The sequence below is a fragment of the Gadus chalcogrammus genome, chromosome 21, assembly GCF_026213295.1.
Source record: "Gadus chalcogrammus isolate NIFS_2021 chromosome 21, NIFS_Gcha_1.0, whole genome shotgun sequence".
NCBI lineage: Eukaryota > Metazoa > Chordata > Actinopteri > Gadiformes > Gadidae > Gadus > Gadus chalcogrammus.
In genome coordinates, this window is record NC_079432.1 from 8124358 (window position 1) to 8137894 (window position 13537).

Genomic DNA, 13537 nt, shown 5'->3' on the forward strand with positions numbered 1-13537 from the left:
TCCATTATCTGTAGTCGTGTCAGTCATTTTGTATGACAGTATCTGGTAAATGACCCAAAATGTCAAAAGGAAAAAGCATCTAACTGAAAAAAATGGTATTATATTTCATTGGGATTTTCTTGCTGGAATAGACCTACCTTTTGAAAATTCTTGAAAACCATTTAGACACGGAAAACCGACTTCATGGTCAACTGTCACTGATTCGTTTCTAAACTTGAGAGACAAATGGATCTCAAACAAGAACAACCATTCCTTCTACCACACATAGATTTTTCTATGGTCGATACTATCTCTATTTTCTCGTAACATGTTCGCCCACCTATTAGCCCAGGGTTTCACTGAAACCTTTTGTTTGTGTGCGACTGCATAACAGAATATGATTCACCAAACGGCTCATGATTCTAAATGGAGCAAGCACTTTGATGTTGAACAGAAACAATTGTTCCCAGGAATTGATTTACTTCGTGAGCTTTTGGAGGTTCCATGCCCGAGAAGACTTGAGGCTGAGTTGGGTGCATCTCAACGTTTTACCCTTTTTTAAATGTATTTTTTTCTGCATACACCCCTAATCCAAATCGACTTCCTCTCTTTTTTCAGATACGTTGTCAATAAGTCAGTAGAGGTTAATCCTCTTGCTCAAGGGCTTCTAGCAGGTAGTCATGGTTTTGACCCAGAACCTTTTGGACGGGAGCCTATCCTAAGAGAGGACTGGAAAGAGAGGTGCTGGATATCTGTCGGGGGTATTGATGTGAAGATCGATGAGTGGCCCTCTAATAGTTGTGATTATGATTTTATTGTTGTACACACCCCCACCACACCCCTTTCCTCCACCCTCTGTGATGGTCTCTACTTGTCCATACCCTCTCTCTTTCTCTTTGTAACTACTCTTTAACACCCGACTCCTTTGCTGTTCTAGCCCTTTACCGTTTCATAATCGTGTACCTTCTCCTCGCATGTGTTTTTTCTACTTCTTTTTCTTTTACTTTCTCAGCGCAGGTCGTTTCTCAGACCTGCAGTGAAATGTTGCAACATAGGGAGTTTTGTCGAGAGGACATATTCGTTGCATCGCATTGCACACACACACACAACACACAACAACACACACACACACACACATCCACACACACCACACACACACACACACACAACACAACACACACACACACACACAACACACACACACACACACACAACACACACACACACACACCTTTCTCTCCAGCTGTTGTTGCATGCAGTAGTGTGTCGTGTGATGCTTGTGGGGCAGCTGTGAAAAGGTATATCATGAGCGCCTCTGAATAACACTGTTTTGGAAGAGGTATTTCTGTTACTTTTAGTGTGTGTGTGTGTTGTGTGTGAAAGGGGCAATAAGAGCGACACAGAGAGATGCCGCAAGATCGTCAGAGGAAGAACAGCAGATGTCCCTGTGTGTGTGTGTGTGTGTGTGTGTGTGTGTGTCAGCAGGACCTTTTCCTCCACCATCGGGGGGACTGCTAAATATATTTACTGTCCTCCTAGGAAGAAAAAACACCTCAACAAATACAAACACTCCTCCACCCAATATGACGCATCTGATGTGAGCCTTGCTTCGAGGCCTTAGACGCATAAAATATGATGCGATTTTAAACACAGTGACACGTATTCTCTCCCTGTCCTATGGGTATAGGTACTATGCAGTATCCATGCCTCTGTTTTTATCCTCCCACACTCTCCTTTTCTGCCGCTGAAGCCCACATCCATGCATTCATCCCCTCATGTATCAAATGGGGAAGGATGTCGTGTCTCGGCTAGAGTGTCGACCCCCACCCGCCCACAGGTACTGGGTTTGATTCCCAATGTCCGCAGCCTTACCTAGAGCCATCGTTGAGCAAGATGCACTGGCTACCCTACCTACTCCTCCTCGATGACGTGTATCTAAAGTTAAAGATGTTCATCGCTCAATTGTAAAATCGTTGACCTTCACTTCCCAATCGTTGACCTTGAACACTTCCCAACCCACTAAACACCTTCCTCCTCTCTCATTATATATACTCTCTCCCCCTCCTGTCCTACCAACCCTCCGCTGAGCAGAGACTTCAGTAAAGATCACAACACCCTTTTCTTTCATAAGCGTTTCCCGTAAAACAACACTAATTGATTTGTAAAACCATATGAATAAGCTTTCGGCCAACGGAAGAGCAACTCTGACAAGGTAGGTTAATCAAAACCTCCCACCGCACTCCCCCTCCTCCTGTCATAGATTAATAGTTTTATTTAAATCGGTTGATGTAGTTTAATTGTCTCGGTGGCTGAATGATTTGTTCCTGTATGTTGTTATCTTGTTGTGTATATTTTGTTTTCCGGCTTTCCTTCTGAATGTGATGGATCGCTATGTTTATGTACACCCGTTTACCTATTCAAGGCACAACTACCCAGCATGCACTGCGGTGACGCAACAACACCTTTATAAGTGTACACAAAAAGTGAACGCTTGAGTCATCCCAGAACGAGGCCGTCAGACGCTGTGTGTCGCCGCAGGCTGTATCTCCCTCCATCCAAACATTAGCCAATCAATCACTAGGGTCGAGTGAGTGGTGTGGACTGTTTCATCCACAAACATCCTTGGTTTCATCGCATAAGGAAGGATATTCCCGCGGGTAGCCTCTACTGACCCACAGACACACACACACACACTCTCTTAGATCAGATCAGCCGGATGTCATAGGGAGAGGTTAGCTGCTCCATACTGCGATGCATGGTAATGGATTTCGAAGCTTATGTTGTCTGTTAGATCTCCAACTGTCAAAACAAAGTGTTGTTATGCCAGCTCCTTTAGAATATATAATATATATTTCTATATATGATAATAAAAAGTATATTTTTAATAATATGTGATATTAATAATTAATTAATAATAAAAGATGGCGCTTATCCCATTGGTGATGCTAACCCTCTTTTCGCGCTTACGACTGCACCAAGGTTAAGCTCGCTAATTATTTCATGAATGGCGTGCCTAATGAAATGAGAAAAGCGTGTACATCGCCGACAAAAAGGGCTGAGATGAAAGAAGGTCCCAGGAGCCATTGATCTTATCAGCGGAAATGAGGGCGAGTACAAAAACAAACACCAACTGTTTGAATTGCTAATGAAAACCATCTTTCTGCCGTGCGCCGTGTGCTTTATGAGCAAACAGCCACCAGCAATGCTTTATTCTCCCCAGTCGGAGAGCGCTGTTGTTGCCTGCACTGTTCTTTGTTATACAATATTGTGTCACATAATATTCAGGAGTATCATGGGGGAAAGTATTGCACTGAGCATATGCTGCACTTGTTTTGTGTACAGTCCCACAGAGTGTGCATACAAAGCAGAAAGGAGGGACAGATCTGAGGCAACTTGGCAGTAAATGAGGGCAATTAAGGAGCAGGTGAGAGGCTGAGACATCTTGCTGAAGGAAGCAAGCAGGTCGGTGGCATTGGGGATAAAAAAAAAAGGCGTGATCCAAGGTGAGTTAATCAAATGCCAAATGCCTATTCTCCCCAGCTGGAGAGACTAAAATCTTCCCCAGATTTATCATACAGAACTAACCCAAACCCATCAAATATATATTATAAAGTGTATGCTGAACTGAATCCCAGTTATATTATTACTCATTAACTATTAATTGGATTGCCAGATCAACCTCGATCTTCCTCGAAGAACTCACAGACAGTAATTAAGGCATTGCTATTAGGGAAGCACAAGGCAAACCTACTAAATAATACAACACGTATGGAATAACAGATGCCCCGGACAGGTTTCATGTTATCTTAATGGATGAGTTTGTTTTTACATTGTGGGAAATGCGAAAAAACACCCATCGCCTCTCCTGTGCGTTTAGCTCATTAGTCGAGAGAAAAGTAGACTTCTGTAGTCGATCATGACGGCACTCTTTTTTTATGGTCCACTATCATGCTGTTGTGAATAGAGATAATAATGTACTGCTTGCAGTGATGTGAATGCTTTCCTCGTGCAAGAGATTAGTATTAGTTCCCCTCATGGCTACGAATCATTAGGCTGTATGATGACATTTCATGGAATTAGCCAGTCCGTGCGCGTATATACAGCACTGTCTGTTGAACCATTAGGCAGTCTCTTCTTATACGCAGGACCATCACTTGAGACCTTTCAAACCCTGCCATTACTTTTTTGCCAAAAGTGTATCATAGGTCCTCAATCTCCCGTGACCCCATATGCATAACACGCGGCCCGGGGTGGGGCCAGAACCGGAGGTTGGGAACCACGGCTCTAATGAGTGTGTGTGCTCGCCGGTGGGAGAGACTCAAAGAGGGTATGTCACGGCCCATGATTAGCATAATGACTCAAGCCATGGGGCAAATTAACACATAATGCGATACTGGAGCCGCTTTCATGTTCTGTTAAGTATCCCAGAAGATGTGTCTACATTACAACAGTCCTTTTCTTTTCATTGTTATTGTAACAACGGCGACTGGTTTGTATTCTATGGGGTGTTATTTTCATTACCGTGTGTTTTTTACACTTGACATCTTCAAGGCATGCACACCCACACTCTACCCCTTCAAGTGCTGAAACGCGCGGCAGGGAATTCAACTCGCCTGTCAATTAGGGCAAAGTCACTTGTTGACATACTTTGAGGTATTTGTCTGAAGTGCTCTCCGCCAGGCGTGAGTGTGGTGCATCACAACGTGTGCGACGTGTCAGAAGCAGAAGGGCGCTGTCAAAACTGTCACTCAAAGAAACACATTCGCTGCCTCTTTATATTCCCGACGCAGCCCCCCCCCCCCCCCCACCCCCCCACCCCCCAGCCCCCCACCCGCACAGCGTCTGTTGATTGCCTGAGGAGGTCTTTTGAGCTCACCCTGGCATATACCTGGTGATAAGTTGCATCATATATCAGGGCAGGAGGTTTTATTTTCCCATTAATGTGACAGCACTTGAAGTCTTGGTGAGTAAGATGTATTTATAGAGGTTATTAGTAAGGCTCCTGTCAAAAGTTCCAGAGTATATGTGCACTGACTTCTTCATTAAAATTCCGAAAGCAGTTTTGACATCTGTGTATGCATGCACAGTACACAAAATATTTTTGGAATCTTTTTTTTATTTGTGTTCTTTATTTAGCTGTATTCATTGGCTTGCTAATGTATCTATTCATTCCTAAAGAGACTAGCTTTTTTGGAACATGAATTTGAATGCTTAACGTGCATCCCCCTATACAATATTACTGGTGTTGTAATTTCTATTTTCTGGATGCTGAACACTGACATTAAACTGACCTTTAACAGGTCAGGTGTGTGTGTGTGTGTGTGTGTGTGTGTGTGTGTGTGTGTGTGTGTGTGTGTGTGTGTGTGTGTGTGTGTGTGTGTGTGTGTGTGTGTGTGTGTGTGTGTGTGTGTGTGTGTGTGTGTGTGTACGCACATTTACACACGTTAATACCACAGACTGTAGCACAAGTGTGCAGTGTGAAACACCAAAGTGTAGCTCAGTGTAACGGACCAACAAGAGTGTTTTTGTTTCAGCATGGTGAAATCAGTAGATCAAATTTCACAGAATAAATAGACATGCCTGCCATCCTCCATGCCACTGTCCTTAAACATGGAAATTATGTAAAAATGATAACAAATCTTTTATCTGTGTTGTTTAAAATATGCAGATGTCTAGCAATCTTGACGTGATTGCCATGCTTGTTGGCATTTTGAAATGTTTGTTGTCATTGCCGCCCGAGCTCAGCCTAAGTGCACCGCGGCACAAGAAGACATTTAATTGGGATGCTTGTTTTTGGGTATAATTGCCGTGGTTGCCTAGCGACATCAGCTGGCTCGATAATGCCGGGCCGCTATCTTGTCGCCTTTGTTGTTGTTGTTGTTGTTTTCATTGTGCTGGAGAGAAGCATGCAGCGGTGTACGGCTGCAGTCACTTCGATCGGGTGTTTGAAAGAGCTGGGGCAGGGGAAGGGTTGTACCACGTGATACGTCTCGGGAGACGGGAGGAGCCCTCTGCATGGCTTACCGCAGGTTGGGCTGTTGTTGCTTCTTGGGTTTGTTGAGGACTTTAAGATTGTGTGTGTGTGTGTGTGTGTGTGTGTGTGTGTGTGTGTGTGTGTGTGTGTGTGTGTGTGTGTGTGTGTGTGTGTGTGTGTGTGTGTGTGTGTGTGTGTGTGTGTGTGTGTGTGTGTGTGTGTGTGTGCGTGCGTGCGTGCGTGTGTGTGTGTGTGTGTGTGTGTGTGAGGTCTGACAGCAGTACACCTTTTTTGAGTCCTCAATATGGCAGTATCACCAATACTGCATCCATAATGCATTCTGATGTACAAGCCCTATAGTAGAGAAGATATACTGTCTGTCAGACAGCAGGATGGCAACTTGGCCTCACTTTCTTTTTGCCTTCAGGCATTATCTGGAACACACACACACACACACACACACACACACACACACACACACACACACACACACACACACACACACAGTCCCTTGCACCTTCCTCCTTCTCTTGCATATGTGGCCTATTTCCCATCTCAGGGTGTGTGTCCTACATTGTTCCAGCTCTTCGGGATATGAATAAAAGCACGATAAAGGTGATTACACGTCGGATCGGAACCCGTGTGCGGGAAGACGGCGGCAGAACGGATGGAGGCAATTGGTTTGACTCTCTCCTTTTGAAATGGATGTTCTGTTTTTAAAAGGCTGTGTGTGTGTGTGTGTGTGTGTGTGTGTGTGTGTGTGTGTGTGTGTGTGTGTGTGTGTGTGTGTGTGTGTGTGTGTGTGTGTGTGTGTGTGTGTGTGTGTGTGTGTGTGTGTGTAAAACCCCGTTGAATCTCTGGCCTAATTAGGGTCCAGCGGGAGGCATAACAAGAGGGGGGAGCAGGGAATGATGCGCTGGGTGCTGCAAGGGCAAATTGCTTGTCTGGCAACCCTCTGAGATTAATAGTAATGGTGTGGGTGGGTCGCTGTGGGTGTGTGTGTGTATGTGAGTGCATGGTCGCCAAATGCGTGCTTAGGAGTTCATTGTGTTTTTCATTTTTCACGAGTCGACGTTGTGTGTGCGCCGCGCTTGGAACGAATTGGAGCGGGGCATTGTATTTTTTTATTCGTTGATGATTGAGTCATTTAACGAGCCCCCCCCCATCTCTTAAACGGCGGTGTAGTCCAACCCCGCTCAACGCCTCATTGTTTATTGAAAGCATCAAAGGGCCCCAGTGCTTTGATTTGATACAAGTCTATTCTGTGGATGCCGAACAACCAGAACTTAAAACGTGGTTTTCGTTTTAAGTGCTTGCTGTGCAGAATACTTCTCCGAGGAACGGGGTGTGAAAGAGTCGCTGCTCGACATCAATTCCACCTGTCACAAACTGGTTCATGTCGATGAAAAAGAAAACGGGGGGGTTCACGCAGAAGTCTTGAGTCAAAAGTTAGTCATGCTTTCCTTTTTTCTGAACCACCATAAATAATTGAAAACCCAGTGAAAGACATGCATGTCTGAATACATGTTGGATATTAGTAATGGAGCAGGAAATGTATGGGGTAGTGGAGTGTGTGAGTGCTGAAATGGAGACCATTAGGCTGCTGGAATAACACAAGAGACAGAATGACACAAAAAGAGAGAGCTGCCTTGAACCCAGGCTTCTAAGGTGAACCATACATGAAGACCCACTTTCCTTTCGGACACACACACACACACACACACACACACACACACACACACACACACACACACACACACACACACACACACACACACACACACACACACACACACACACACACACACACACACACACACACACACTGCGTGTCCTTCAAAGAAAGGATAATCTATCACAGTAGTAGTAGGGGCTCAGTGTGTATCAGTGCGAGTGGGTGAAAGAAAAAAACTGTGAGGTCACCCATATTTCCAGGCTGGTGTTTTGCGCTTCAACAGCCAAAAAATCCTATTAGTCGCGCTCTGCTCGTCGCCGGCGCTTGTATCTGCCACGCTACCCTCTGTAGCCCAGTGTTAACGCAGAGATGGGGATTTATTAAATATTTCATATTTTGACCCTTATTTCCTGGAGGAAATACAGGGTGGGGGTGGGGTCTGGGTGCTATAGAAAGCCTGGAGCATCAACAAAAGGCCTCCTTCTAAATAATAATGTGATATTAATGTGAGGCGTCACCAGGCACAGATGTGATACCGACCCCAGCAGTCGTTTTAACTGTTTTGGGCCGAATCCTTTCGTGGAGGAAGAACAGAGGGAGACTTTTGACCCAGAGAATGGCATGGTCTTGTTAATTACATTTTGGTATTTTCTTTTATTTAACTGATTTATATTTCCAATGCAACTTCCAGTGAATTCAAACAAGGCATGTCCTGCTAGGTAGGATGTTGGGCTACTCTGCTCTAGAAGGCCAGAAGGTAGGTCTTACAGACATTTGGGACTGAACCCACAATCTCTTGGCTGGGAAGCAAACCCCATGGACACGGCACTATCCTGGCCCACTTCATAAAGGTATAAAGGCAGAGCCTGAGACGTTGTTATGAGAAGGAGTCTGTCTGTATGGGCTGCGGAAGGTGCACCTTACAGCCGGAAGGCGTCATTTCATGCTCGGAGTGCCAGGATTATCTCCCTTTTGAGCGGGACAAAGCTCTGTATCAAGCTGTTTTCTACCCCGAGGATGAGTACTGCACAGAAACGGAATTACATTTCTCAAAATGTAGTTCAGGACAGGCCAACGGGCGGCTTAGGGTGTTTGACGTTTAACTCCCAGCCAAACCGTTCTGGGTTCAGACCCCTGTGTCCGCACTCTCCCTGTAGGCGCCCTAGAGCAAGATGCCTCGATGCCTATCTGCTCATTAATGACCGGTATCCAAAAATAAAAACACTTTCAGTTGCCTTGCAAAATGAATAAAAAGAAAAATGGTACAATTCGACTATGTGTCACTAGAGCTATCAAGAAATGATATAAAGTCGATTGTTCAAACTCTTCAGAATCATTCTCCACCGCCCAACGTGGGAGGACTTCCGAGTCCCCGGCCCGCTCAGAGTCCAAACGGAGCTCCGCCTCTCTCTGAGTGTCCTTCAGAGGGGTGGGCGTTTCCTGCTGAACCCCACCAGAGGCAAGCCTCGGAAGCCGCCTGTTAGCAGCAGTTGTTGTTTCAGATTGAATAATTTAGTCGTAGAAGGCGGGGGGGGGGGGGGGGGGGGGTTGCAGTTAGTGGTGGTGGTTCTCCGTCGTCCTCCCCCCCCCCCCCCTCCCTCCAGCGACAGATGGCTCGGCCCGGGCAGAGAACCTGCTGCTGCCAGAACACTGCAACAGAATGTTGGACAACCCTCATCTCTCTCTCTTCCTCCCTCACTCTTTACACATCTCTCTCTCCTCCTCGCTCACTCTTTACACCTCTCTCTCTTCCTCTCTCACTCTTTACTCATCTCTCTTCCTCTCTCACTCTTTGCACGTCTCTCTCTTCCTCTCACTCTTTACACCTCTCTCTCTTCCTCTCTCACTCTTTACTCATCTCTCTTCCTCTCTCACTCTTTGCACGTCTCTCTCTTCCTCTCACTCTTTGCACGTCTCTCTCTTCCTCTCACTCTTTGCACGTCACTCTCTTCCTCTCACCCTTTACCCATCCCTCCTTTTCTCCCCATTCTCTCTCTCTCTCTGTCTCTCTCACAACACATTCTATGTCTGAATGTTTTTCTGAATCGCTGTCCCGCCTGCATTCATGACAAAGTGCGCCAACAAGATGCTTGTTGCTTTGGCAACAAAAACAACAACATTTGGCGTGTTGCAGTCACATTAAACGCACGTATGCACGGATGCATACGGTGGCATGACCTCGGCTACAGGTGCAGCGCATTCCTCCCCTGCCGGGCTTCTTTGTCGCATGGGGAGGGATGTTTGGAAGGTTTCCACATCGGCAGATCTTTTACCCATCCACCCCCCCTCCCCTCCCAACTCCGTTAGACATGCCCTGTAGGCAGCAAGCGCATGAGTAAGTTGGTACCTGTGGGGGCGGGGGGCGATGGATGAAACCTGCAGCATCATGTGTGGCACTGCAGCGCTGGATAATCACAGTGTGGGTTGAGCTGGAAGCCACCGGTACCTTAGCCTGCAAAAGCTCTGCTTGTGCATAAAGCCTGGTGGGTGATGGTTGTGTAGAAGTCAATGAGCCAAAGCAAATGCATATTCTATCATGTTCCATCAGGCATTTTTAAAGTACTTGGGTTCATATCTCACTGGGGCAAACAGGCATTTAAGACAATTCGAACAAAATCTGGCAACCAAGAACACATCATGACTGCTCAAATATATTTCAGTGGTCTCAATGTGCTCTTTAAACCAAAAAATAAAGAACACTTCTGACTCTGTCTCTCTCTGCCTCTATCTCTGTCTCTTTTCCTTCGCCTTCTCTCCCCTCTGTGTCTGTCTCTATCCCTTCTCTTCTCCTCCTCTTCTCCTCCTCTTCTCTTCTATATCTTTGTCTCTTTCTTTCTCTCTTTCCCTTCTCTTCTGTTCTCCTCCTTCTCTTCTCTTCTATGTCTTTGTCTCTTTCTTTCTCTCTCTTTCCCTTCTCTTCTGTTCTCCTCCTTCTCTTCTCTTCTATATCTCTGTCTCTTTCTTTCTCTTTCTCTTCATTTTCTCTTCACCTCCCTCTCTTCTCTGTGTCTCTCGGTGTCTCACTCTCTTTCCCTTCTCTTCTCCTCCTTCTCTTCTCTGTGTCTGTCTCTGTCAGAGCTGCCGGAGAACTGGACCGATACCAAGGAGACCCTGCTGGAGGGTATGGTGTTCAACGTCAAGTACCTGGGCATGACCCTGGTGGGCCAGCCCAAGGGGGAGGACATGGCCGCCACCGCCATACGCAGGATCGTTGCCACGGTGAGCCGCCCCCCCTGTCAGCAGTCCCCCATCATCCGAGGGCCAGATGCCTCACTCTACCCTGCTCCTTACTGACGTGGTTCTAAAAAGTGTCACAGAAAAGTAATCTTTGCGTTTTATTCTGTACTATTTTTAGAATGAAGTGAAACACCCATAGTCATGCCGTAGTCTTTATTAAACAAGTTATTTTTATTATCATTTTTCACCTTTATTCAATAAGTCTCATTGAGGTTGTGGCCACCTCCTGTCCAAGAGAGATCAGCTGCAGCACAAATCACAAAAAGTACATGACATGTACGAACAAATGACAGCAACATTATACACCGAAAAAAGGATTAAGATTAGAAGACAACAAAACAGGTCGACCTAAATGGCAGAACGGCTATGTATGTCGGTAGACGGAGTCCCACGGCCTACCTTCTGCAGCTCTACTGCACCGAAGTAGAGTCAAGAGTGCGCCTCAAGTCCGCACTGCTCAGTGAAAGCAACAGAGCGTTTGAGTACACCTCCGGCCTGGCAGATTAGTTCCAGGTGTCTTTGGGCTCTGTATATGGACCGTGAGGTGTTTCTCCTCATTCCATTACTTACCGCCGTGTGGCCATTTGAGATAACAGATAATGCTGTTGTTCACCCATCCGTTGGAGGGCTAGAGAGTGTGAAAGCGCCACTATCAGTGCGTCGATGGTACACGTGCACTAGGACCGATCCCAAGAGCAGAACCCCCAACCAAGCGCCACCTTTTTCCTCGCCGGTCCATGACAGCGCATTGGTGCGGTCTGATTATATTTGCTTTTATTACGTTATCCGTTCTTTAATTTGCTAGGGGTTTCCTGAAATATCTCATTTCATTTTCCCTTTTATTTGCTTTTTAATTGCGACCCAAATCAGTTTTGTCTCGTGAATAGCTTGAGGTTCAATTAGTTTAACCTCAAGCATTTACATCTGCCGTTTGGAAGATTTATCTTTGTATATATCATGTCCCATTCTGTAACAATCACAACTATAAGCCTATTAGGATGTCCAAGGTTAACAGGCATAAATACCTCCTTGCGTCTTATAGAGAGATGACTCTCATGGACGGAATGGCTCATGTTGCTACGTTAAAGTATTGTTCGAAGTCCCCTACGGATAGAAATACAAAAGAGCTTGTAAAGTTGCAATTGCTTGGGTGCTTTGTAAGAAGCAACGTGCGCTTACACGTTTCTATACCCCTGCGCTCTCAGAAAAACACACGCGCACACGCACACACACTTACACACGGGCTTGTTCTTTATGCCCTGCGACTGCTGCCGTTTTACGCAGATAATGTTATGATATATTTTTATGAAAAAGTAATCTCACTTCAGTCCTCCACATGCTCATTTTGCTGTATTGTCAGTCCCTGCTTGTGTGTTGGGAGCACGGCAGAATATTGCTGCTCCATCCCTACTCCACTCCCCAAGGCATTCAGGCTCCACCAGTAAGACATGGCACCGTTTCTCTTGTCCTTGGAAAGTCCTCCTCCCCCCCTCACTCTCTCTCTCCCCTGCCACCTTTTTATGTCACTCTCTCATCCGTCAAACCTCCTGTCGATCCCTCTGCAATAAAACGAAAAACCCTGCAGCAACGAAAATCGAAGAAGAAAACAAAACTGGAGCAAAACTATTTATGAAAAAACTGCCGGAAAATAAGTACGTAAAACCATAGAAAAAAAACTGCCAGAAAAAAACAAAACACAAATCCCTAACACACGCACGCGAGGTAAGGATTAGTGTTTTTTGTGATTTTGTTACACCACTTCCAAGTCCAAACGTAACTAACGTCTCGCTGTGTCGCTTCGATGCCTTCTAAGGAATCAATTGATTGGACAGAGGAGAGCGTCAGCAGAACGGAAACGAAATGGGGGAGGGGGGGCGGCGAGGAGGGTGAGGGGTGGGTTTCATCGAGTGGGGCTAATCAGTTTGGGGGGTTGGGGGGGGGGGGACTGAAAGTCAAGTGCCATTGTTCCCCCTCCAACCCCCCAGGGACCTGCTATCTCATAGCACGAGCTCAGCACATTCACCTGCTGCCAGTTTTACTGCACAAGACGCCTTCAGAAGGGGTGGGGACGCCGGGGAAGGGGCTACGCATACCTGCTCTCCTTTTTCCTTCAACAGCACAACCCCGGCGCACCCCCTTCCCCAGACACATTTTTGCAGCATTTTGCAGTTAATTATTTATTTTTTTGGCCCGAATGAAATCCGTGATTAAAATAATTTTTCCCCCCCGCCTCTTCAAAGTAATGTCATCTCTGGCTTGACTTGAGTTGACAGGCTGCCCTTTTCGGCCTGAATCAATTGACACATTTCATTTCATGAAAGGGGTGTGCGTGTGTGTGTGTGTGTGTCTGTGTGACGTGCGAAGCAAAAAAACTCTGCACATCAGTTTCTGTGTGTGTATGTGTTTTTACATGTATTTTCATCATCCACAGGCGAGAGCGAGTGCCAAGAAGTTTCGTAAAGTGACGCTGACGGTCTCTCCCAAAGGCATCGTCCTCACCGACACGGACACCACAGACCTCATAGAGGACGTCTCCATATACAGGTGAGACCACAGACCTCATAGAGGACGTCTCCATATACAGGTGAGACCACAGACCTCATAGAGGACGTCTCCATATACAGGTGAGACCACAGACCTCATAGAGGAGGTCTCCATATACAGGTGAGACC

At 46.1% G+C, this 13537-nt stretch overlaps 1 protein-coding gene across 4 annotated transcripts in view; it reads left to right on the top strand.

Moving 5' to 3' along the window:
- Window positions 1-13537, top strand: part of si:dkey-71h2.2 (low density lipoprotein receptor adapter protein 1) — a 42914-nt gene that overhangs the window by 5106 nt on the left and 24271 nt on the right. For all 4 annotated transcript variants that reach the window (XM_056580942.1, XM_056580945.1, XM_056580944.1 and 1 more), the window contains exons 3-4: window positions 10705-10847; window positions 13297-13409. In XM_056580942.1, coding sequence (XP_056436917.1) covers window positions 10705-10847; window positions 13297-13409 — 256 coding nt within the window. The remainder of the gene's footprint in view (window positions 1-10704; window positions 10848-13296; window positions 13410-13537) is intronic.